General features: G+C 46.5%; 1 protein-coding gene across 9 annotated transcripts in view; it reads right to left on the bottom strand.

Annotated features, from left to right (window-relative positions):
- si:ch211-15d5.11 (nuclear receptor coactivator 7) overlaps window positions 1-23,718 on the bottom strand; it is a 211,452-nt gene that overhangs the window by 10,351 nt on the left and 177,383 nt on the right. For all 9 annotated transcript variants that reach the window (XM_038796508.1, XM_038796519.1, XM_038796536.1 and 6 more), the window contains one exon: window positions 11,531-11,690. In XM_038796508.1, the coding sequence (XP_038652436.1) occupies window positions 11,531-11,690 (160 nt within the window). The remainder of the gene's footprint in view (window positions 1-11,530; window positions 11,691-23,718) is intronic.

Here is a 23,718-nt window from a genome sequence, read left to right as displayed (position 1 = left end):
CAAGTTAGGCCTGAAGGTCCCTTCAACCAACCAGAAGGATCCAGAAGCAAGATCTTTTTACTTTTCTGTAAAGACAGTGATTTTTAAAAGAAAAAATATATAATAATAAAATAACTTAATTTAACCTGAAACAGTGGTTTATTCCTAAATCTACTTTACTTACTTAGTAGCATCGATCCTGGGTCCCGCGTTGCTAAGTGGTAAATAGATGAAATCTTCGGTGAAGATATGGGTTATACCGGGGGATAACTTGAAAATATAGTTTGACCTGAATAGCACCCACCGAAGCCTGCATCGGAGTCGGGGAGTGAGAATCCCTGTTCACCATTTAGAATGTCAGCCCTTTTTGGTATGGGGGGGAATTCTAAGAATAGTGGTGAGTTTTCAACAACACATGCCATTCTGAATGTATTTTGTGGTATTGTTCTGATGAATCATTGACAAATTAACTCAGAGTGGCACAGCCATAAACGTCAGCATGGGCTCAGTTGGATTCTTAGGCTGCTTAATCCTAGAGTATATAAGTTCTTGTTGGCTATCACTATCCAGGTTAGTGCAAAAAAAAACTTGGGATGCTGGGCAAGACAATGGATGCTTGCTGCTGTGCTATCATGACCCTCACATGATTAGGATAACTCGGTGACTTTGGATGCAGAGTATAATTCTCCAAATGTTCTCTTGCTACGACTTATTTTCTATTGTGGAGGAAGTCAACATTATGCAACTGCTAGCAGCTTCAAAAACACCCTGCATTCATGTAGCAACTTCAATGGGCACTTCACAGGAATGTTAACAAACAGAAAGCGGGTAGGAGTGTCAACAGAAGATGGTATTTGGCCAGATGGCTAAAAGCTTGGTTGGCCAGTGTGTGGGGAGGGGGGTAAAGAGGGGAGACGTGTACAGGAGGCACAGACATGGAGATGGAATTCCATAGCATAGGGCCAAATTCTAGATGTGCAGAAGGTCAGAATTGGAGAGAGAAGAAAGCGATTATTTGCATTAAATCTGGATTGGATTTGGATTTTGTTTATTGTCACGTGTACCGAGGTACAGTGAAATAGATTTTTCTGCCAGCAGCTCAACAGATCATTATGTACATGAAAGGAAAAAGGAAATAAAAGAAAATACATAATAGGGCAACACAAGGTACACAATGTAACTACATAAACACCGGCATTGGGTGAAGCATACAGGGGCGTAGTATTAATGAGGTCAGTCCATAAGAGGGTCATTTAGGAATCTGGTGACAGTGGGGAAGAAGCTGTTTTTGAGTCTGTTCGTACGTGTTCTCAGACTTTTGTATCTCCTGCCCGATGGAAGAAGTTGGAAGAGTGAGTAAGCTGGGTGGAAGGGATCTTTGATTATGCTGCCCGCTTTCCCTCAGCAGCAGGAGGTGTAGATGGAGTCAATAGATGGAGTCAATAGATGGGAGGCAGGTTCGTGTGATGGACTGGGCTATGTTCACGACTCTGAAGTTTCGTGCAGGTCTTGGGCTGAACAGTTGCCATACCAGGCTGTGATGCTTTCTATGGTGCATCTGTTAAAGTTGGTGAGGGTTAATGTGGACATGCCGAATTTCCTTAAATTCCTTACCCTGGGGCAGCAGGGTAGCATGGTGGTTAGCATAAGTGCTTTACAGCTCCAGGGTCCCAGGTTTGATTCCCAGCTGGGTCACTGTCTGTGTGGAGTCTGCACGTCCTCCCCCTGCGTGCGTGGGTTTCTTCCGGGTGCTCCGGTTTCCTCCCACAGTCCAAAGATGTGCGGGTTAGGTGGATTGGCCATGCTAAATTGCCCGTAGTGTCCTAATAAAAGTAAGGTTAAGGGGGGGGTTGTTGGGTTACGGGTATAGGGTGGATACGTGGGTTTGAGTAGGGTGATCATGGCTCGGCACAACATTGAGGGCCGAAGGGCCTGTTCTGTGCTGTACTGTTCTATGTTCCTGAGGAAGTATAGGCGCTGTTGTGCTTTTTTGCTGGTAGCGTTGATGTGGGTGGGCCAGGATAGATTTTTGGAGATGTGTACCCCTAGGAATTTGAAACTGCTAACCATCTTCACCTCGGCCCCGTTGATGCTGACAGGAGTGTGTACAGTACTTTACTTCCTGAAGTCAATGACCAGCTCTTTAGTTGTGCTGGCATGGAGGTATAGATTGTTGTCACTGTACCACTCCACTTGCTTCTCTATCTCCCTCCTGTATTCTGACTTGTCGTTATTCGAGATCCGCCCCACTATGGTTGTATCATCAGCAAACTTGTAGATGGAGTTGGAACCAAATTTTGCCACGCAGTCTTGTGTGTACAGGGAGTAGAGTAGGGGGCTAAGTATGCAGCCTTGCGGGGCCCCAGTATTGAGGACTATTGTGGAGGAGGTGTTGTAATTCATTCTTACTGATTGTGCTCTGTGGGTCAGAAAGTAGAGGATCCAGTTGCAGAGTGAGGAGCCAAGTCCTAGGTTTTGGAGCTTTGATATGAGCTTGGCGGAGATATGGTGTTGAAGGCGGAGCTATAGTCAATAAATAGGAGTCTGATGTAGAAGTCCTTGTTGTTGAGATGCTCTGGGGATGAGTGTAGGGCCAGGGAGATGGCGTTTGCTGTGAACTGGTTGCGTCGGTATGCGAATTGCAGTGGATCAAGGCGTCTGGGAGTATGGAGGTGATGCGCTTCATGACCAACCTCTCGAAGCACTTCATTACAACTGAAGTCAAGGCCACCGGACGGTAGTCATTGAGGCACGCTGCCTGGTTCTTCTTTGGTACCGGTATGATGGTCTTCTTGAAGCAGGTGGGGACCTCGAAGCGGAGTAGGGACAGGTTAAAGATGTCCGCAAAAACATCTGCCAGCTAGTCCGTGCAGGCTGAGTGCATGACCAGGGACTGTTATTATTATATTTACTGCAATGTAAACCATGAAGCTCATTCTATAAATATGCACTATTTTGAAATGCAGCAATCAGCATACACACGTACGATGTTAGATCTGAAAACAGAATATCTGACTTTCTTTGAAAAACAAACACCAAGAACATTCAATCCAGAAGAAGAGGAGGATATTCCCAGGCAACTGCTGGATACTCAATCAGAACTACCAATGCAGAGGTTTGATTGGAGTGACTGGTTGGCAAGGGCATTTACCATTTGAGCCACAATAAGGAGTTAAGATCTTCTAGAGAGGGCAGTGAAGGACATTTAAAAAAAAAATGTATTTATTCAATGTTTTTCAATAATTTTACAAAACACTCCAAAAAGGAAAATAATACAAAGAAAAAAGGGCAACATGCCAACCAAACAGAACTTAACCCTCTAAACGATAAACAGTTTAACAAATTAACACCTAACTCAAAACAAAAATAGGGCAAGTGCCCCTTTCAAAAAGGAAAATAAATCAGCCCCCCCCCCCGAATTGCTGCTGCTGTTGACCTCCACCTAACAGTCCACAAGAAAGTCAAGGAACAGTTACCACCGCCTGGAGAACCCCTGCAAGGACCCTCGCAAGGCAAACTTTATCTTCTCCAACCTGAGAAACCCCGCTATGTTGTTGACCCAAGCCTCTACACTTGGGGGCTTTGCGTCCCTCGCGTCCCTCCACATTAACAAGAGCCTTCTCCGGGCTACCAAGGAGGCAAAGGCCAGAACTCCGGCCTCTTTCGACTCCTGCACTCCCGGATCATCCGATACCCCAAATATCACGATCCCCCTAACTCGGTTTTACCAGAGTATCCAAGACCTTGGACATGACCGTTGCAAAGCCCTTCCAAAACTCCGCAAGCGCCGGGCACGCCCAGAACATATGGGCGTGGTTTGCTGGGCTCCCGGAACACCTCACACATCTGTCGTCCTCCCCGAAAAATTTACTCATCCTCGCCCCTGTCATATGCGCCCTGTGTACCACTTTAAACTGGATCAGGCTGAGCCTGGCGCAAGAGGAGGAGGAATTGACCCTGCCCAGGGAGTCAGCCCACAGGCCCTCATCCAGCTCCTCTTTCCGCTTGCTCTTCAGCTCCTCCACCAAGGCTTCCTCCGCCCCCTGCAGCTCCTGGTATAGCTCAGAGATATTACCCTCTCCGACCCACACGCCCGAGATCATCCTGTCCTGTATCCTTCGGGCAGACAGCAGCGGGAATTCCCCTACCTGCCTCCTGACGAATGCCCGAACCTGCATATACCTGAAGGCATTTCCCGGGGGTAACCCAAATTCCTCCTCCAGCACCCTCAGACTGGCAAAAGTCCTGTCAATGAATAAATTCCCCATGGCAGTGAAGGACATTGTGCAGCAGTATTATTATTATAGAGAACATTTCTAGTGCTGTCGCTGAGGAAACAAGTCAATTGTGAAATTGTGGGGCTGGGGTACACATCTGGTTTCTGTACAAGGCCACACACTCACACATGCAGACACACAGTACAAGCAAAAGCAACCATTCAACCAAGTGTAAAATGGAACAAAGAACAAAGAACATTACAGCACAGGAACAGGCCCTTCCAGCCTGGTTTGGGCCCTTCGGCCCAAACCAGATCCTTTCTGTCGCCTATTTTCCAAGGATCTACTTCCCTCTGTTCCCCGCCCGTTCATACATCTGTCCAGATGCATCTTAAATGATGCTATCGTGTCCGTCTCTACCACCTCCGCTGGCAAAGCATTCCAGGCACCCACCACCCTCTGCGTAAAAAACTTTCCACGCACATCTCCCTTAAACTTTCCCCCTCTCACCTTGAAATCGTGACCCCCTTGTAATTGACACCCCCACTCTTGGAAGAAGCTTGTTGCTATCCACCCTGTCCATACTGCTCATAATTTTGTAGACCTCAATCAGGTCCCCCCTCAACCTCCGTCTTTCCAACAAAAACAATCCTAATCTACTCAACCTTTCTTCATAGCTAGCACCCTCCATACCAGGCAACATCCTGGTGGACCTCCTCTCACCCTCTTTAAAGCATCCACATCCTTCTGCTAATGTGGGAACCAGAACTGCATGCAGTATTCCAAATGTGGCCTAACCAAAGTCCTATACAACTGTAACATGACCTGCCGACTCTTGTACTCAATACTCCGTCCGATGAAGGCAAGCATGCTGTATTCCTTCTTGACCCCTCTATCGACCTGCATTGCCACCTTCAGGGTACAATGGACCTGAACTCCCAGATCTCTCTGTACATCAATTTTCCCCAGGACTATTCCATTGACCATATAGTCCGCTCTTGAATTAGATCTTCCAAAATGCATCACCTCGCATTTGCCTGGATTGAACTCCATCTGCCATTTCTCTGCCCAACTCTCCAATCTATCTATATTTTGCTGTATTCTCTGACAGTCCTCTTCGCTATCTGCAACTCCACCAATCTTAGTATCATCTGCAAACTTGCTAATCAGACCACCTATACCTTCGTCCAGATCATTTATGTATATCACAAACAACAGTGGTCCGAGCACGGATCCCTGTGGAACACCACTAGTCACCTTTCTCCATTTTGAGACACTCCCTTCCACAACTACTCTCTGTCTCCTGTTGTCCAGCCAGTTCTTTATCCATCTAGCTAGTACACCCCGAACACCATATGACTTCACTTTTTCCATCAACCTGCCATGGGAAACTTTATCAAACGCCTTACTGAAGTCCATGTATATGACATCTACAGCCATTTCCTCATCAATTAACTTCGTCACTTCCTCAAAGAATTCTATTAGGTTTGTAAGACATGACCTTCCCTGTACAAAACCATGCTGCCTATCACTGATAAGTCTATTTTCTTCCAAATGTGAATAGATCCTATCCCTCAGTATCTTCTCCAATAGTTTGCCTACCACTGACGTCAGGCTCACAGGGCTATAATTCCCTGGATTATCCCTGCTACTCGTCTTAAACAAAGGGACAACATTAGCAATTCTCCAGTCCTCCGGGACCTCACCCGTGCTCAAGGATGCTGCAAAGATATCTGTTAAGGCCCCAGCTATTTCGTGCCTTGTTTCCCTCAGTAACCTGGGATAGATCCCATCCGGTCCTGGGGACTTGTCCACCTTAATGTCTTTTAGAATACCCAAAACCTCACCCTTCCTTATGCCGACATGACCTAGAGTATTTAAACATCCACATGAGAACACACAAGAAGCAAATGTTGAAAAATGATACAAGATCATAGCTGGCTGACAAGCAGGAATTTATGTTAATTGAAAAGGAAAACGTTATCCAATTAGTCAACATTCTCCTTCCACTGGCCTGCACATAATGTCCATCCTCCCCAATTGCTTTGTAAATGCTTTTATATTTAGCAGTTAGGCTTTACTTCTCGCATTTACAGGTCTTGCATTGTTCTAGTCATTAAACAAGAAGTCACACCTCAAAAGCAAACCACATTTAGCATATTAAAAGAATGGCGGATATCAACTTTATTTAAAACTGCCAAAATAATAATCTTTATTATTGTCACATGCAATGAAATTACTGTAAAAATCCCTAGTCGCCACATTCCGACGCCTGTTCGGGTACATAATTCGAAATATCCAATTCACCCAACAGTACTTTTTAAAAAAAAATTTAGTCTACCCAATTAATTTTTGTCCAATTAAGGGGTAATTTAGCATGTTCAATCCACCTATCTTGCACATCTTTGGGTTGTGGGGGTGAAACCCACACAAACACGGGGAGAACGTGCAGACAGTCACAGACAGTGACACAAGCCTGGAATCGAACCTGGGACACTGATAAAAAAAGGCTGATAGGTGATCTAATGGAGATATTTAAAATCATGAACGATTCTGAGAATGAGTACAGAGAACAAGTGGAAAAGCATCAGAGACCATCAAAAGAAGAATTCATAAGAAACTCAGAATTACAAAAATTAAACTCACTGCCACATGGTGTGGTTGAAGCGAACAGTATAGATGCATTGAAGGGGAAGTCAGATAGCAAAAAGAGGGGAAAAGGACTAGATGGTGAAGATGATAGGTTCATGAGAAAAGATGGGAACAGGCTCCATCTGCATGGACTGGCCAGGCGGAATGGATAAACAGCTGAAACATGCCAATGTAATTCTACAAAAGAAATTTGTAATAATTCGAGGACGTATGGAGTGATAAGACAAACTGGTTTATTTTAAACTGAAAATAAGGTTGTTACCGCAGCAGACAAAATAAACATCCCAGCCCAGGACTACAGGGGAACTGCCGGTCCGGGAGCTACGTTTACAGGTCCCACTAGTGAGCTCCAGCTGGGTGAGCCTCCACCCACTCACCACAGGAACTCTTTTTTTTAAATTTAGAGTGCCCAATTATTTTTTTTCCAAATTAAGGGGCAATTTTAGCATGGCCAATCCACCTAACCAGCACATCTTTGGGTTTTTTTTTAATAAATTTAGATTACCCAATTATTTTTTCCAATTAAGGGGCAATTTAGCGTGGCCAATCCACCTACTCTGCACATTTTTGGGTTGTGGGGGCGAAACCCACGCAGACACGGGGAGAATGTGCAAACTCCACACGGACAGTGACCCAGAGCCGGGATCGAACCTGGGACCTCAGCGCCGTGAGGCGGTTGTGCTAACCACTAGGCCACCGTGCTGCCCTATCTTTGGGTTTTGGGGGTGAAACCCACGCAGACACTGGGATAATGTGCAAACTCCACACAGACAGTGACCCAGGGCCAGGATTTAAACCCTGGTCCTTGGCGCCGCAGTCCCAGTGCTAACTACTGCACCACCGTGCAAAGCAGCAGTACTAACCATTGCACCGCCATGCCGCCCTTAATTCCAGATTTCTATTGAATTCAAATTCCACCACGTGCTATGGTAAGAAATCAAACAGAGCATTACCCTGGGTGTCTGGATTATTAGTCCAGTGATAATAACACTTTGCCACAACCTCCTTTTTTGGGGATGTGGTCTGTGCCAGGTGCAACCAATTGGCAATAGCACTCAATTAGGAAGTTGATAGGGGGGGGAAGGGGGTAGAGAAAGAACCATCAATATCTGACAACCTCTGTTGAGAGATCAGTTGGTGGATATTGGATACAGGACAGGATCAAACCTCAGCTGTAACAATCAGTCGAGCAGTGGACCGTTGGGCAGGTGAAGAATGGCCATTTGAGAGATAGACGGCTGTCGTCAGTCAATACTATTAGAATTGAACCCCAGAATAGCCAACTCCATACTTTTCATTGCACTTTTGGGGGCAGCACGGTGGCACAGTGACAAGCACTGCTGCCTGACGGCGCTGATCCAGGCTCCGGGTCACTGTCTATGTGGAGCTTGCACACACTCCGTGTCTGCGTGGGTCTCACCTCCACAACCAAAATTTGTGCAGGGTAGGTGGCTTGGCCACGCCAAATTGGACAAAAATAATTGGGTACCTTAGAAATGACTGCACTTTCTCCCTGTTTTACACACTGACTTAAATAGCTAGTCTGTCATTTTCATGTGGAGATTTGAATGTTTATATGTACAAGAATAAAGCAGCCCTTTTATCCAAAGACATTTTTCATGGTTTGCTGAGGGTAAAGCCAAGGTAAAACAGATTTAAATGAACAGAAACAGACCTAGTCAGTCCCTGCCTCCACTAGGGATTATTGAAACCAATGATTTAAAAAAAGTATATAAATTTGGAGTACCCAATTCATTTTTTCCAATTGAGGAGCAATTTAGCATGGCCAATCCACCTAGCCTGCACATCTTTGGGTTGTGGGGGTGAAACCCATGCAAACATGGGGAGAATGTGCAAACTCCACACGGACAGTGACCCAGAGCCGGGATCGAACCTGGGACCTCAGCGCTGTGAGAAAGCAGTGCTAACCACTGTGACACCTTGCTGCCCTTGAAACCAATCATGATGCAAATCCCTCCACCTAATTTCACTAACTCAATCCTTGCACTCATTGGGTTTTATTCCATCAACGCCTTCAAATCCTTCTCTATCTACAGCCTCCTTCATCCCTTCCGAATTCTGGAATATTGGACCGGGGAATGGGTAATAACAGGCAACTGCCCATTTTGCTGCCCCCAATACTAATGTTTAGCCCTATAAATTCTTGTTGTTGATCAGGTTACTTATGGGAGCTTTGTGATGAGCACAGATGATGTTGGAACAAGCTCAAGTTTATTTGTTCTCGGACATAGATCTGTAAAGACTCAGTTAAAGCTCCATAAGTGCACTTGTTAAAAAAAATGCTTAGCAGTGCAGAAATCGCTGCTCACACCGTCTAAATCTCGAATTTAATTGTTTACCCAGAAGAACTGCGCATTGCCATCATTTGATATGGAGGACAATAACCAGAATTGCTCATTTGTTTTCAGTCAGTACTTTGGTGATTGTCAAGATCTACTTTTGCTCAGAAGGAGTAAAGATTGAATAGTGGGTCTGGAAAAAAAAAAAAATTTATTGTTCCCGAAATGTGACGTCCTCATCTGCCTTTGCATTCAGCAGTGATGCTATCGGTCTTGTGGGAAGAGGTCTTCGTGGAGAGGTTCGCTGTGCTCTTTTAACCTGAGCAACTTGTTCCCACATCTGAATATCTCCTATGTTGACAAACCCAAAATTGCTTCCCAGTTGTCAAAGCACCATTTAAGAAATCTGCTTAGAGGTTTGTATATCATACATGACCTGTCCACTGAAGCTGCATCTTCCCATCAAAAACTGCATTTGCTGCTTCCACACCAAGCAATTGGAGGCCTGACTCCAGTGGAGTCAAGTATAGTGCAGGTCTTCTCCTTGTCACACATTCCCACCCTGCAAGATGCTCACTTGTGTTATCAGTTCCCATGCTTGTCACAGACAGCCTTCTGACTAAAGCTACCAGGAAAGGGACCAATTTTCACCCAACTTGCAAGTCCCAGCAATTTAGTGTTAGCTTGCACACTAGTGAGAGCTTGCACTCTCGTGAGAGACTATTAAACCACAAAAATCTATTAAATTCCTCATCTAGGTACATGTATTCATATCAAAACAACAATCCTGTATTTAAGCCTCAAACCAGTGCTTCCCAATGTGAACCCATTTTAATGCCCAAGACTCAGGGACACCCTGGGTGGGCAGGGTGAATCAGCCAGAGTGTGGCAGAAAAAAAACCCTAAATTTTCATAGGCTTTTATTTTTATAGCAATCAAGCCTCAACACATCTGTTCATTAGGTCATGTCCACCATTCGGGAAAAAGGATTGAGAGGGACCTCACAGCTGGCACTCAGTTCAGGCTCCACGGTCCCAACAACGTAACTTCTTTCACACCAAATTATGCCATTACACCATGAAGATTTCTATTTCCCAGATCAATTTCTCCTTAAGAGAAAGGCGATCAAATAATACATCGGGCGGAATTCTCCGACCCCCCCCCCCCCCCTCACCCGGGGCCGGCGTCGACCCCTTCCCCGCCGTGGCCCAAATTCTCCGCCACCCGGGAATCGGCGGGGGCGGGAATCGTGCCGCACCAGTCGGCGGGCCCCCCGCGGCGATTCACCGGCCCGCGATGGGCCGAAGTCCCGCCGCTGACAGGCCTCTCCCGCCGGCGGGAATCAAAACACCTCTGGTGCCGGCTGGATTGGCGGTGCGGGCTGGCTCTGGGGAGGGGGGGTGGCACTCGGGCCGATCTGACCCCAGGGGGTGCCCCTACGGTGGCCTGGCCCACAATCGGGGCCCACCGATCGGCGGGCGGGCCTGTGCCGTGGGGGCACTCTTTTTCTTCCGCCCTGCCATGGCGAGGGTGGAAGAGACCCCCTCCCCTGCACCGGGATGATGTCAGCAGCCGCTGACGCACCGGCACATGCGCAGACTTCCGCTGGCCGGCGAAGGCCTTTCGGCGGAGAGGCAACCACTCCAGCGCGGGCCTAGCCCCTCAATGTGAGGGCGTGGCCCCTAAATGTGTGGAGAATTCCGCACCTTTGGGGAGGCCCGACGCCGGAGTGGTTGACGCCACTCCAATACGCCGGGACCCCCCACCCCGCCGGGTAGGGGAGAATCCCGGCCAATGTGTGTGTACTGGGCTCAAATCCACTGAAACTGGACTTTTGTAGTCATTTCACAATTAAAGAGAAAACTTTTAATCAGTTAATCCTATAGAAAAAAAAAATTTGATCCAAAGCTTAAAAAAAAGGACAACCTCAAATCTGTTTCGGAAGTCCCAACTTATACTACTTTCTCTCTTCTCAGAGTGTGTCTCAAGAAAAGAAAGATGGACCCAGCAACACCACCACACCAGGGCAGTGGTTGTACCCATCCAGCAGTGATGTTTTATAATTAGCAGCTTCGGCTCCCACTATCATTGGGAAGTCAGGAGTCATTCCTACTGGAAGAAAAGAGTTTAAATTGGCAGTAGATACCAGGGTGAGCAACCGTTTCATTATCAAGGTTGGATAAGTAGACACTCAAGGAATACAATACAAAAAAAAAGTCATACTCCATATGGTATGAAAAACAGAAAGATGCACACTAGCTCAAGAAAGAACTGCTTAAAAAAATCCTAACAGCAATTTTCTCTTCTGTTAGCTTCACATCAACATAATACGTTGTCACAGTCAAGTGAGTGACTTCAGTACCAGAAGTAGGTTTAACTCACCTCCCATTCATCAAAAAGTCCATCAAAAAACTTCTCACTCAAGGGAAAAACACACTTTCCATCCAGGAGAACAAAGTCATCTACTCGAGTGTCACCCATTCTTTCAGACAAATAAAGTTCAGGTCGCCAGTGTTTCAGGTATCCATGTAATTCTGCCACTCTGCAACAGTAGAACAGGAAATTTTTTTAAAAACTTTACAATTACATGTCACTTTTTAATAACCCCAAGACGCCTCAATGTGTGTGTCAGAGGTAATGAAGTCTGGACACTGTAGAGAAGCTTGGCAGACAGCAAGATAAATTGCCAGATTGATAATCTGTTTTTAGTGTTGGTTAAGGTATAAATGTTCATCAGAACACTGGGAGAACTTGTTTACTTTTCAATAAATGACTTGGGATTGTTTTATGTCCACCTGAAAGAGCAGACATAGTTCAACATCTCACCCAAAAGATGGCACCTCCAATCTCTTTCGCAGTGCTGCAATTCAAAAGTGCTCAAATCTAGTGTTAATAGTTCAAAGAAACACTCATTCAAAATGTCAGTGCCTATAATCAGAAATCTTTTATCTTGCCCTTCCAAGGACAACTGCTCAGATTTCAAACTCCTGATGTGTTTTAATTGCAAACTGGAATTTTGGCAAGATTCCCATCTCTTGCACAAACCTGTGCAAAGTTATCCAAGTGAAGGAATTATTTTTAAAAGACACATGCAATACAATAGAAAGTGTTGAGAACTTAAATCCTCTCCCACCCCAGAGTTGCTAGCACCATCTTGGTCTTTCAGAATAAAAGCAGTCCCTTGGCAAGGAGGTTTCATGTGTTCAGAAATTAATTGGCATTTTAATATCCTCAATTCTTTGGGAAGAAAATTATTCAAGATGTTTGTAAACCCAGACTGCTATCTCTATAGAGATGGTGAATAATTCATGATGTATATAAATGAAGGTCATTTTTTTTCAATATGATGATTCTTGAAAGTAATTTTATATCCTTCAATTCCAAAAAAAAAATCATGTCAATTTGTATTAACACAAGGAAGAGGAAGGCACAAATAAAACATTTTCTTCTCTTTGTACAATATCAGGAGTGGCCGAGGAAGGGCCAGACAACGTACCCATGTACACTCCCAACAACGTAACTTCCTTCACACCAAATTATGCCATTACACCATGAAGATTTCTATTTCCCAGATCAATTCCCCCTTAAGAGAAAGGCTATCAAATAACACATTATTTGTGTACCGGACTCAAATCCACTGAAACTGGACTTTTGTAGTCATTTCACAATTGAAGAGAAAACTTTTAATCAGTTAATCCTATAGAAAAAAAATTGATCCAAAGCTTAAAAAAAAAGACAACATATGGAAATCATTCTCTTACTGCAAGTCAGTATATATACTGCACAATTAGTGTAGCTGATCATTCAAATATTGAGCTGCTTGTCAAACATTGAGAGCTTTAAAAAGAGGACGCTGGTTAAAAAGAAATCAGAGACTGATTGAGGGAAGAAAAAAATCCACCCCAATCGGTAAGACCAGTCCCACAACTATCACAATTCAGCTGCCTTCAACAGTCCACTCAGTACTCATCACCCTCCATTCAAATGCACTCTTAAACCTAAAACAGCATTAATATAAACCTAACCAATACCCAGGGAGATCCATACTCACTGATTGGATTCCTCACAGACTCGCCCCTCCAGTCAGAAGACAAACCAATCTGCAGAACAGACTGAGCTTTTAAAGTGGGCTGTAAACACAGCTATAAATCTTCTCTTGACTAATTAGGAGCCTGTCCTAGCTAACATTGTGATAATCTAGATAATCATTTGCAGTCTACAGTCTCAGGTTCCCAGTTCTGTTTAAACAATTCAACAAAAAAGACTTCAGCAGAGCCAATGTTATTTATTTTTAAAATGTTACAATTAATATTTTAAACAATGTAGAAAAAGGCTTATAGTAACAACTACATGTTTTACCTGCATGATGATGTAATCTCGACCCTTTTCCAATGCAATAAAAGTGCTTCAATACTGACACTGTCAACAAAAGAAATCTAGCATCCTAGCCTGCAATGCACATTAAGAGTTGTGCACCATGAAATGATAAGTAGAACAAATTATATTTGAATTCTTTAAAAAGTGTTAATGTCCTCCTGTCTGCCATTATACTAGGTTTTTTATTAATGCTGTTTTAGGTTGAAGAGTGGAGGGTTGAAGGTGATTAGATACTTAATGAATGATTGCAATGCAGCTGATCACACAATAGTTGTAGAACCAGTATTACTGACCTTTCTTTACCAGTTTTATCCCCTAACTAAATCATTTTTCCCTGCTCTTCTCTGTCACCACCCTTTTATTTTCCTTTCCTCTCTTAATGCCAGCTGCTAGCTATAGTTTAATCAAGTCTTCAATGGTTTAAATTAGAAGGACTAAAACATACACTGCTGTAGATTTATCCGGCAGCACAGATTTCACTGTACGTCAGCATCACTTTCAGCACAAGCACACCAGGAGACCTTAATGCATCCATGCTAATGCAAAGTGATCAAAATGTACAGTGGCTTCAAACATTTCTATGCAATCTTGAAAAAACAAGCTTGACTAAACCTCCTATGCCAGTTCAATCACACAGCTTTCATTCGCCACAAGCAAGGTATTCTTATATCACCCAGATAATGATTACAATCTGGAATGAAAAACAGGCTCAATGTCACATACAGCCCAAGAGCCGTCTTTATAGCCAAACGTAACAGTAGATTCCATTCAGCACAAGCTGCACACCCAACCCTCATAGAGACCACAATGGCACTACCATCTGTGCAGCAAATTCCATAAAAACAAATCTCTACAAGCGGAGTGGGTATTTATCATAACAACAACAGCTGTCCTGTATGCAGTACAACAGGGTTTTGAGTTTGTTAAGCATCATATCTGTCAAAATTATAAAAAGGATTTTACTGATTCTTTCATAAATTTAGAGTACCCAATTAGGTTTTTTCCAATTAAGGGGCAATTTAGTGTGACCAATCCACCTAGCCTGCACATCTTTTTGGGTTGTGGGGGTGGGACCCACGCAGCAGGGAGAATGTGCAAACTCCTTTTGGGGGCAGCATGGTAGCATGGTGGTTAGCATAAATGCTTCACAGCTCCAGGGTCCCAGGTTCGATTCCCGGCTGGGTCACTGTCTGTGCGGAGTCTGCACGTCCTCCCCGTGTGTGCCTGGGTTTCCTCCGGGTGCTCCGGTTTCCTCCCACAGTCCAAAGATGTGCGGGTTAGGTGGATTGGCCATGCTAAATTGCCCGTAGTGTCCTAAAAAGTAAGGTTGGGGGGTGGGGTGTTGGGTTACGGGTATAGAGTGGATACGTGGGTTTGAGTAGGGTGATCATGGCTCGGCACAACATCAAGGGCCTGTTCTGTGCTGTACTGTTCTATGTTCCACATGGACAGTGACCTGGGGCTGGGACTGAACCCGGGTCATCATCGCCGTGAGGCAGCAGTACTAACCACTGTGCCACCATGCCACCCTGGGGTAGGTTATGTTGACAGCCAGGTTATGCTGCAAGTCACAGGGGTGTTGAGGGAAATTTTGACGTCAGATGCCAAAAATAGTAAATGGCTTTTTCCATGATGCAGTGGCACTGAATTTTGTTGGGAATAAAATGAAGAAAGACTGGAGTACAATTATATTTTCCACACTTGTTTTTTATTGTGACCGGTTTGTAAGATATGCCACCTTTTTGATATGATCAAAAACTTACTATGCCAACTATTATATTAAAGTTTTGGAAAATTGTGCAAACTTACAGTTTTAAAATGTTCAACATGTTTCTTAATTTATTGTAGTTTCATCTCCCACAGGCAGATCAGTGCCCAGCAGGGGCAGCACGATGATTAGCACTGCTGCTTCATGGCATCGAGGTCCCAGAAACAGGAGTAGGCTGTTCAGCCACTGCACATTTTTGGATTGCGGGGGTGAGATCCACGCAGACACGGGGAGAACGTGCAAACTCCATACAGACAGTGATCTGGGGCCGGGATCGAACCTGGGGCCTCGGTGCCATGAGGCAGAAGTGCTAGCCACTGTGCCACCGTGCCGCCCTAATTGCATTGTCCCTCCTCAGTGATAATCTTTAAGAATTTACCTGGAATGGGATGATGTTAAAATTATGAATGAAAATTATTTTTAAAAAACATTGTAATTATAATAGTTGCATCAACTGGATGAAAATGATGCTGAAACAATTTGGTTAAAATATATTAATCGTCACACAATATATAAGACAGTAGTTCACAGGAATGAGCAGTAGTTCTATCATTGCTATGAAGCAATCACTAGAGTAGGCTAATGTGATGCAATCATTCTGCATCTTACTATTTGCAATTTCATAAAAAGGTGAAAATTTAAGAACTAAGACATGCAGCAAGAATTTAAATGGGATCTTTCATGTTCCCTTATCTTGTTAAATTCCTGTTAATAATATTCAAATTCACAAAACAAGCGTGGATTAGTGACAGGGCAACATCCGCGAGAAAGAAGGTTGCTAGCTTCAATCTATATGTTAGGCTGTAGTCACTTATTCATAGACGCTGAACACATTCATCTAAATCCTTCCCTTTGATATTTTTGAGGAAATGTTGACCAATTAATTTTATACAGGTAGACCTGGGTGGCATAGTGACACGGTGCTTAGCACTGCTGCCTCACAGTGCCAGGGACCTGAGTTAAATTCTGGCCTTGTCTGCTTGGGTTTCCTCCGGGTGCTCCGGCTTCCTCCCACAGTTCCTAGATGTGCAGATTAGGTGGATTGGCCATGCTAAATTATCCCTTAGTTTCCCAAGATGTGCAGGTTAGGTGGGGTTAAGGGGATAGGTTGGGAGAGTGGGCCTAGGTAGGGTGCTCTTCAGGAGGGTCGGTGCAGACTCGATGGCCAAATGGCCCCTTCTGCACTGTAGGGATTCTATGATCTTTCCATTGAAATAACAAAGGAGTTTCACTTTCAACGCTTCAACATTATTACATTATGGGTGCGATCGACCAGCCAGGGTGCGACATAGGCAGTAGATGCCGGGTGAGGGTTCCCGCGGGCTTCCCGGCAGCCACTATGTCTTGCGGGACCTAACCAAGTCCCGCGGGGTGGCACAACTAGAATACTGCCCACAATGGGCGTGACCAAGCCGTGTATGCTTAAGTAGGTTTGACATATACTTAAGCGTACTCACCCGGGATCTACCGGCCTCCCGGCATCTAATGTCCTCCCCAAAGAGTCCCCAGCTGGGGGCCATTCAGTACTCGTCTACACAAATGTGAATGAGGCGGAAGGCATCTGGGGGGGTCTTCTAGGCCATCGAAGGCCCATGGGTTGCTGTGCATAGTGCAGGATGGCCCCCTGACCATCCCTCTGGAACATGGGCACCTTGGCACTGCCTGGCTGGCACCTAGGCACTGGCACTGCCAAGGTGCCCGGGTAGCACCGCAAAGCCACCAGGATGCCAAGGTGGCAATGTCAGGTTTCCCAGGTGCCAGGGTAGTACTGCCAAAGGTCAGGGCCTGAGGAGAACCAGGCACATGAAAAGAGGGTGGAGGGAGGTTATGAAGGGTGGGGGATACAGGGCACATATGAAGGGGCCTCTGGAAGGTTTGGGGGGTGAAGGGTGGGGTCCTGGAAAGGGGGGCCTGAAAGGGTGTGTGGGAGATCCTGAAAAGGGGGCACTGAGTGACCCCATTGCGGGGTGTCATCACTTGGAGGGAGTGGCATACTGCCCATGGGTGGGGGAAATGGGGGACCCACAAGTTCACTTAGAGATCAGGGCACCCTTTCAAAATGGCGGCCTGATCTTTGAGGAGCCGGTCTGGCCTGTGAGTTCAGCTCCCCAGTGATGAAAATAATTCTACGGGTGGGATTCGTCGGCTGGTTCACCCAGCAACTGGAGAATCCCACCCAAGGTCAATGGAGTTCTCCATTGCCTGTCTCTTAGCCATGCCATTCTTGTGGGGGGCAGGGCGGAAGAATCCAGAACTAAGTGGGGACTAAATGAGTGAGAATCTCCCTAGGGCTCATAAAAGTGATTAAGGGCGCGATTCTCTGGAAAAATTTTGAAGTTCATTTTTTGCGGGTTTTTCAGGGAATTTCCCGCTGGCTCTGCCAGTGAGTTCCCCACCGCTATTCAATGGTCCTGGAGGGTTTCTCACTGTTTCTCACAAACATGGACCAGGCGGAATGGCACCCAGTGGGTCTCCCGGGCCATCGGAGACCCCTGGGTGGTCAGGGTTAGTGCAGGGTGGCACCCTGGCCCTCTCCCTGGAACATGAGCACCTTGGCACTGCCCAGGTGGCACTGCCTAGCTGGCAGGAGCACTTCCTGGATGCCAGTGCAAGGTCCCCAAAGTGCAGTGTGGGCTAAACCGGTGAGAAACCCAGGGCCCAGAAATGGGACTAAGTGTCATTGAATAGTGATGGAACTCGCCGGCATAGTCGGTGTGAAACTCCCTGAAAAACCTGCCACAAATGAACTTTGAAATTTTTTGGAAGAGTTGCCCCCTTAGAATTTTCTTTGTACTGAGGAGCTAAACTCAGAGATTGGGTCACCATTTTGAAAGGGTGCCCTGATCTCTAAGTGAGCTCATGGGTCCCCCATACTCCCCACCCATGGGCAATGTCATCCCCCACATACATGGGAACTACTCCACACCCTGCAAGTGAGGACATCCCACTATGGTCCTCCCAAGTCCCGTAACAGAATCCCCTCCCTTCCAGGACACCGCCCCCCCCCCCCCCCCCCCCCCCCCCCCCAGCACCTCCCCAACCTCCCGGAGGCCCATACATACCTACACTGCACATCCCCACCCTTAAAACACATCCTCCACCTTGGCCAAGGTGGCTCCTAACCCTTGGCAGTGCCATCCTGGCACTTGGGCATCCTTACACTGCGACTCTAGCACCCAGACAGTGCTCCTGCCAACTTGGCAGTGCCATTTGGGCACCTTGGCAGTGCCAGGGTGGCTGTGCCAAGATGCCAGCTGGGCAGTGCCAAGGTGCCCACATTCCAGGGGGAGGGCCAGGGAGCCACCCTGCACACCCTGGCCACTCAGGGGTCTCCAATGGCTCCGGAGTCCCTCGGAGCACCATTTGGTCTGGTCCACTTTTGTGTGGATCAACACTGATCGGCGCCCGGCTGCAGCCTCCCTGGGGAGGCTGGAGAATCGAGGGAGGCCAGTGGATCCTGGGAAGGTAGGTCATAAATAGGTTTAAGAGCTATATTCGTGGTCATTTTGCTGAGTTTCGACTCCAACATCTCGAACGACTTGGGTGAATCCCGTGAGGTGCAGAGGCTGCCAGGTGGCCCGCTGGAGGGCTCCCGGGATTTTCCAACCACGTTGTGCTCTCGCAGTAAGAGAACTGTTCCCTAAGTGTGGTGAGATAGCGGTGGGAAATTCCGCGTCAAAGTTGGCGGGAAACTCCCAGTAAAACTCCCTACAAATTACACGTAGGGCACGATTTAACTAAGTGGGAACAAAGTCCCATAGTGATCGCATTTAGCCACGTGTTTCCCAGCACTCACAACAGCTATCAAACGTCACTTGGGTTAGATAGGGGGCGTCAGTGGGGAACGCGCAGGGGAGCCCGCACATAGCCCCGTTTTCTGCACCGAGGAGCTCCGCACGCCTGAACTCCTCAGTGTAGTAAGAGATCGGGACGCCATTAAAACATGGGTCCCGATTGCTGCAGCCCCCAACTCGACAACTGACCCCCTCCAGCCCCAACACATTATGAGGGGGTCCCTGGGCCCCCTCACCTCCCCCAACACCAGTGAAGGGCACCCCTGGCCCAATCGCCACCATACAAAAATGTCAGCATCGCAACTTGGCAGTGCCCCTGCCAGCTGGCAGTGCCACCTGGGCACATTGTCAGTGCCAGGCTGGCACTACCAGGATTCCAGATTGGCACTGCCAGCACGCATGCTGGCAGTGCCAGGATACCAGCCTGCCCAAAGGGCATGCACCTGAGGGCTTCAGATCCCCTCGGATATCCCCGGAAGTGGCGTACCGCTTGATCCCCATTTGTGGAGACTGAACGGCGCTCGCCCGAGGTGAAGTGGATAGATCCCAGCGCCTCGGCTGCCTTGGGAAACGGCATATTAGAGATTTGCCAAAAGGTGGAGGGATTCACATCGCAACGTCTCGCGAGATCACGTTGGATACCGCGAGGCATTGCGAGCTGGGTAGGTCTTGGGAGTGGGGTCTCCTGGCTTCTAATGTCCATGTTGCGCCACGGTGCACTGCTTTTCAGGTGCAGCGCGGCCATTCGATCGCGCCCTTAGAAACATTTCCACTAGATCGTCCCCTATAATTACATTACTTTAACACAGGCACTTTCTTGTGAAAACCAGAAAGGCGGAACATACGTTTCCAATGTAAATGCTACCTTCCTCTGGCTTTTTTGCCGTTCTTCATCTTAAAATACCTCAAAAGCCTTCTATCAAGCTTTTGGCCATCCTGCCTACCACCTTCTTTCCCAGCTTGGCCTATATTTTGCCTATATCTCTCTGTAAAGTGGCTTGGGACATTTTGTTAATGACCACAACAAGTGGAGGCAGCACGGTGGTGCAGTGGTTAGCACTGCTGCCTCACGACGCCAAGAACCTGGGTTCGATCCCAGCCCCGGGTGATGTGGTGTTTGCGCATTCTCCCCGTGTTTTTGCGGGTCTCACCCTCACAACCCAAATTTGTGTAGGCTAGCTGAATTGGCCATATCTTTTTATTAAAACAGTAAAAAAATATATACAAGGCCAAACGGTACAAACACTAATTTTGTGTTGGAGAAACAGGGTACCCTCTCCTCCGTACCAATGTATGGGGAGGGAGGGTGGATACTCTGATTATTAAAACCGTTCACAACGCGTTTCTACAAAACAAATGGTACAAGCACTAAACTTTGCGCTGGAGAGACCAGATACCCTCGCCTCTGTACCAACAGAAGGGAAAGGAAGGGGGGTGGTGGGGAGAGAGGGGAAAGGAGGGTGGTGGGGAGGGAGGGAGGGAGTCAGGATGTTCGTGGAGTTGGGCCCAATAGGACACTGCCTGAACTATCTACAGAGGCAGAACAACAAAACAACCTTCAATAAATTACGATGTGCCAGGTTACGGAAGTCCCCCAGAGGGAGTGGGGGGGGGGGGGGGGGGGGGGGGGGGCGGGCGGACACAGTGTCAGGCACGAGTGAGCCCTGTACCCCACTGCTGACATGCTAAATTGCCCCTTAATTGGAAAAAAGAATTGGGCACTTTAAATTTTAAAAAAGCCTACAGCAAGTGTCTGTTGCCCTAAGATGTTGAAACTTTGTGCTGTGTGGACTGGTTTGATATGACGCAGCATAATCTTGGCTGGAACAGGTTTGGGGTGGTGAATCTGAGTGATTTAACACACACATTTGAGCCTCAACCCATCAATGATGTAACCAGTGTTAATGATTAAATCTTTATTGAAGTTAAGACACGCAATTTACACTTTATTTGGCTTTTTTACTCTTCCATAGCAATTCTCGTTACGTCATCTGTATTTGTTATTGAAAGAAAAGTACACAGATGAAAACCTAAGAGATAAAATTATGTTAATTGTCACTCTCAACAACGATTTGAATTATAGCAGAGATACATATCATTTATAGCACAGGTATTTGCAGATCACCATGCTACTGCTTCCTCCCTCACATTACCACTACATATCAGACACAAAATGACTTTTCCTGACTTTGCTTAGTTGTCATACAGAGAATTACTGAATCGTTTCTCTCCATTTATTTCCTCTATTTCTGTGCGTTCGCTCATGAAGTATTCCTGCTGGGCAGCACGGTGACGCAATGGTAAGCACTGCTGCCTTACGGCACCGAAGTCCCAGGTGTTCGATCCTGGCTCTGGGTCACTGTCAGTGTGGATTTTGCACATTCTACCTGTGCCTGCGTGTGTTTCACCACCACAACCCAAAGATGTGCGGGTTAGGTGGATTGGCTATGCTAAATTTCCTCTGAACAGCTGGGGTATGAGCGCGCAAAGGGGCAGCCTGCGTAGGCTCCGAGATCATCAGAGGCTCTCTGAGCATTCAAAGGTCACAGGCAGCACTCAGTAATGTGAGCAGCCAGGAGCCTGTAAGTAGCACCAAAGTGGTGCGTTTAAAAGACAGAAGGCAGCAATAGCAGTCTAAGCCAGGCCACCCTGATCCTGAGAGAGACATCCTGAGTTCACGAACTCAGTACCAAGTCACTCCCTGCTCTTGCTCCCAGCTCAAGCAGCCAGCCCCCAGCAAGCCTGACAGTTTTCGATGGTTTTTCAGTGTTTTTTTAGCCTCCCGCTTCCCTTCCTCAGCCATGGCACCCAGTCCCCGTAACTACTTGTAGTAATTCATGCCTCTGAGACTACCGCCTGAGAGGGGCGGAGTGTCGCGGAAGGGCGGAGCAAGAAGTGTCCAAATGCAGGTTTTGCATACATCCGCCGGTGTGGGCATAAACCTGGTGTACGCCACCGGGGAGGAACTGGATCATGGCGCCCAAATTGGCACCAGCCGTGAACCTTGATTGTTGCCAGACGCCTGATTCTCTGCCCGATCGTGCTTCCGGCATCGCGAACCGGAGAATCCAGTCCCATATGTTTCCTCAGGAGCCCAAAACTCCAGTACTCCAGGTGTGTGGTCTCACCAATGCCTCATAATTTAATTATGTAATTAATAGCAATAAATTAATATATGAAAGAAATAAAATATAATTCAAAATATATATATAAATTATGTGCAAAATTAATAACCATATCAATGAACTCTAGCTGATTCCTCCTGCCCTGCCCCCACCCTACCAGGTCAGATGTACAACAGCAGCCTAACCATCAACATGACTCAGAATAGCGAACTCAGGATCTATGGGGATCAAGTCTGGGGTCTTCCTGGCACTCCAAACCAGACCTCATATTTAATCACTCAAGGGCCAGCATGGTGGCGCAGTGGGTTAGCCCTGCTGTCTCACGGTGCCGAGGTCCCAGGTTCGATCCCGGCTCTCGGTCACCGTCCTTGCGGCATTTGTACATTCTCCCCGTGTTTGCGTGGGACTCGCCCCCACAACCCAAAGATGTGCAGGATAGGTGGATTGACCACACTAAATTGCCCCTTAATTGGAAAAAATTAATTGGGTACACTAAATTTATTTTAAAAATATATATATTTAATCACTCAAATTCAAAGACATTTTCAAGGGGAAATGTTTTGGGAAACTGGAATGCTATGTGCCATAGTTAATTATTTTGTGTAAATTTGGTGCCATTTGCGCTAGCAGATTAAATTAAGTACAAACAAAATAGGGTTTTAGAACATAGAACAGTACAGCACAGAACAGGCCCTTCGGCCCTCGATGTTGTGCCGAGCAATGATCACCCTACTTAAACCCACGTATCCACCCCGTACCCGTAACCCAACAACCCCCCCTTAACCTTACATTTTAGGACACTACGGGCAATTTAGCATGGCCAATCCACCTAACCCGCACATCTTTGGACTGTGGGAGGAAACCGGAGCACCCGGAGGAAACCCACGCACACACGGGGAGGACGTGCAGACTCCGCACAGACAGTGACCCAGCCGGGAATCGAACCTGGGACCCTGGAGCTGTGAAGCATTTATGCTAACCACCATGCTACCGTGCTGCCCTTTTTTCAAAAGATACCGGTTTTCTCAATCAGAACTGCTCATCACAATGTCAAATTATTCTGTCCGCTTCAACAGCTAACATCATTATCTGCCCCCACTTCTAAAATGATCGGTGAGACAGAATTACCATTCACATTATCATGATCTCTTTTGTTCCCTTTTGCCTCTTCTTTTCTTTGAACATTGATTCTGTTTGAACTGTGATATCGGTGAGTGCTATCAATTGCTGAGGATACATTGTATTTGTAAATGAGTAAGGATTCTATTCTGTGAGCTTATTTTGCCTCATTTATTTCACAGGGTTGGCCTGAAGGACATGAACGTCCTTGTGGACAAAAGCTGCGACCAGTTTTTCTGAAGGTACTAAATCTCTCCTTGGGAGGGTATTCCTATTGGCTACCATCTTGCTAAAAATAGCAATTTGGGTCAATAAAAACAAAATACTGCGGATGCTGGGAATCTGAATTACAAACAGAAATTGCTGGAAATACTCAGCAGATCATGT

The sequence above is a fragment of the Scyliorhinus canicula genome, chromosome 1 (assembly GCF_902713615.1).
Source record: "Scyliorhinus canicula chromosome 1, sScyCan1.1, whole genome shotgun sequence".
NCBI lineage: Eukaryota > Metazoa > Chordata > Chondrichthyes > Carcharhiniformes > Scyliorhinidae > Scyliorhinus > Scyliorhinus canicula.
The sequence above is the reverse complement of the archived record's forward strand: the minus strand, read 5'-3'. Positions and strand labels throughout refer to the sequence as shown.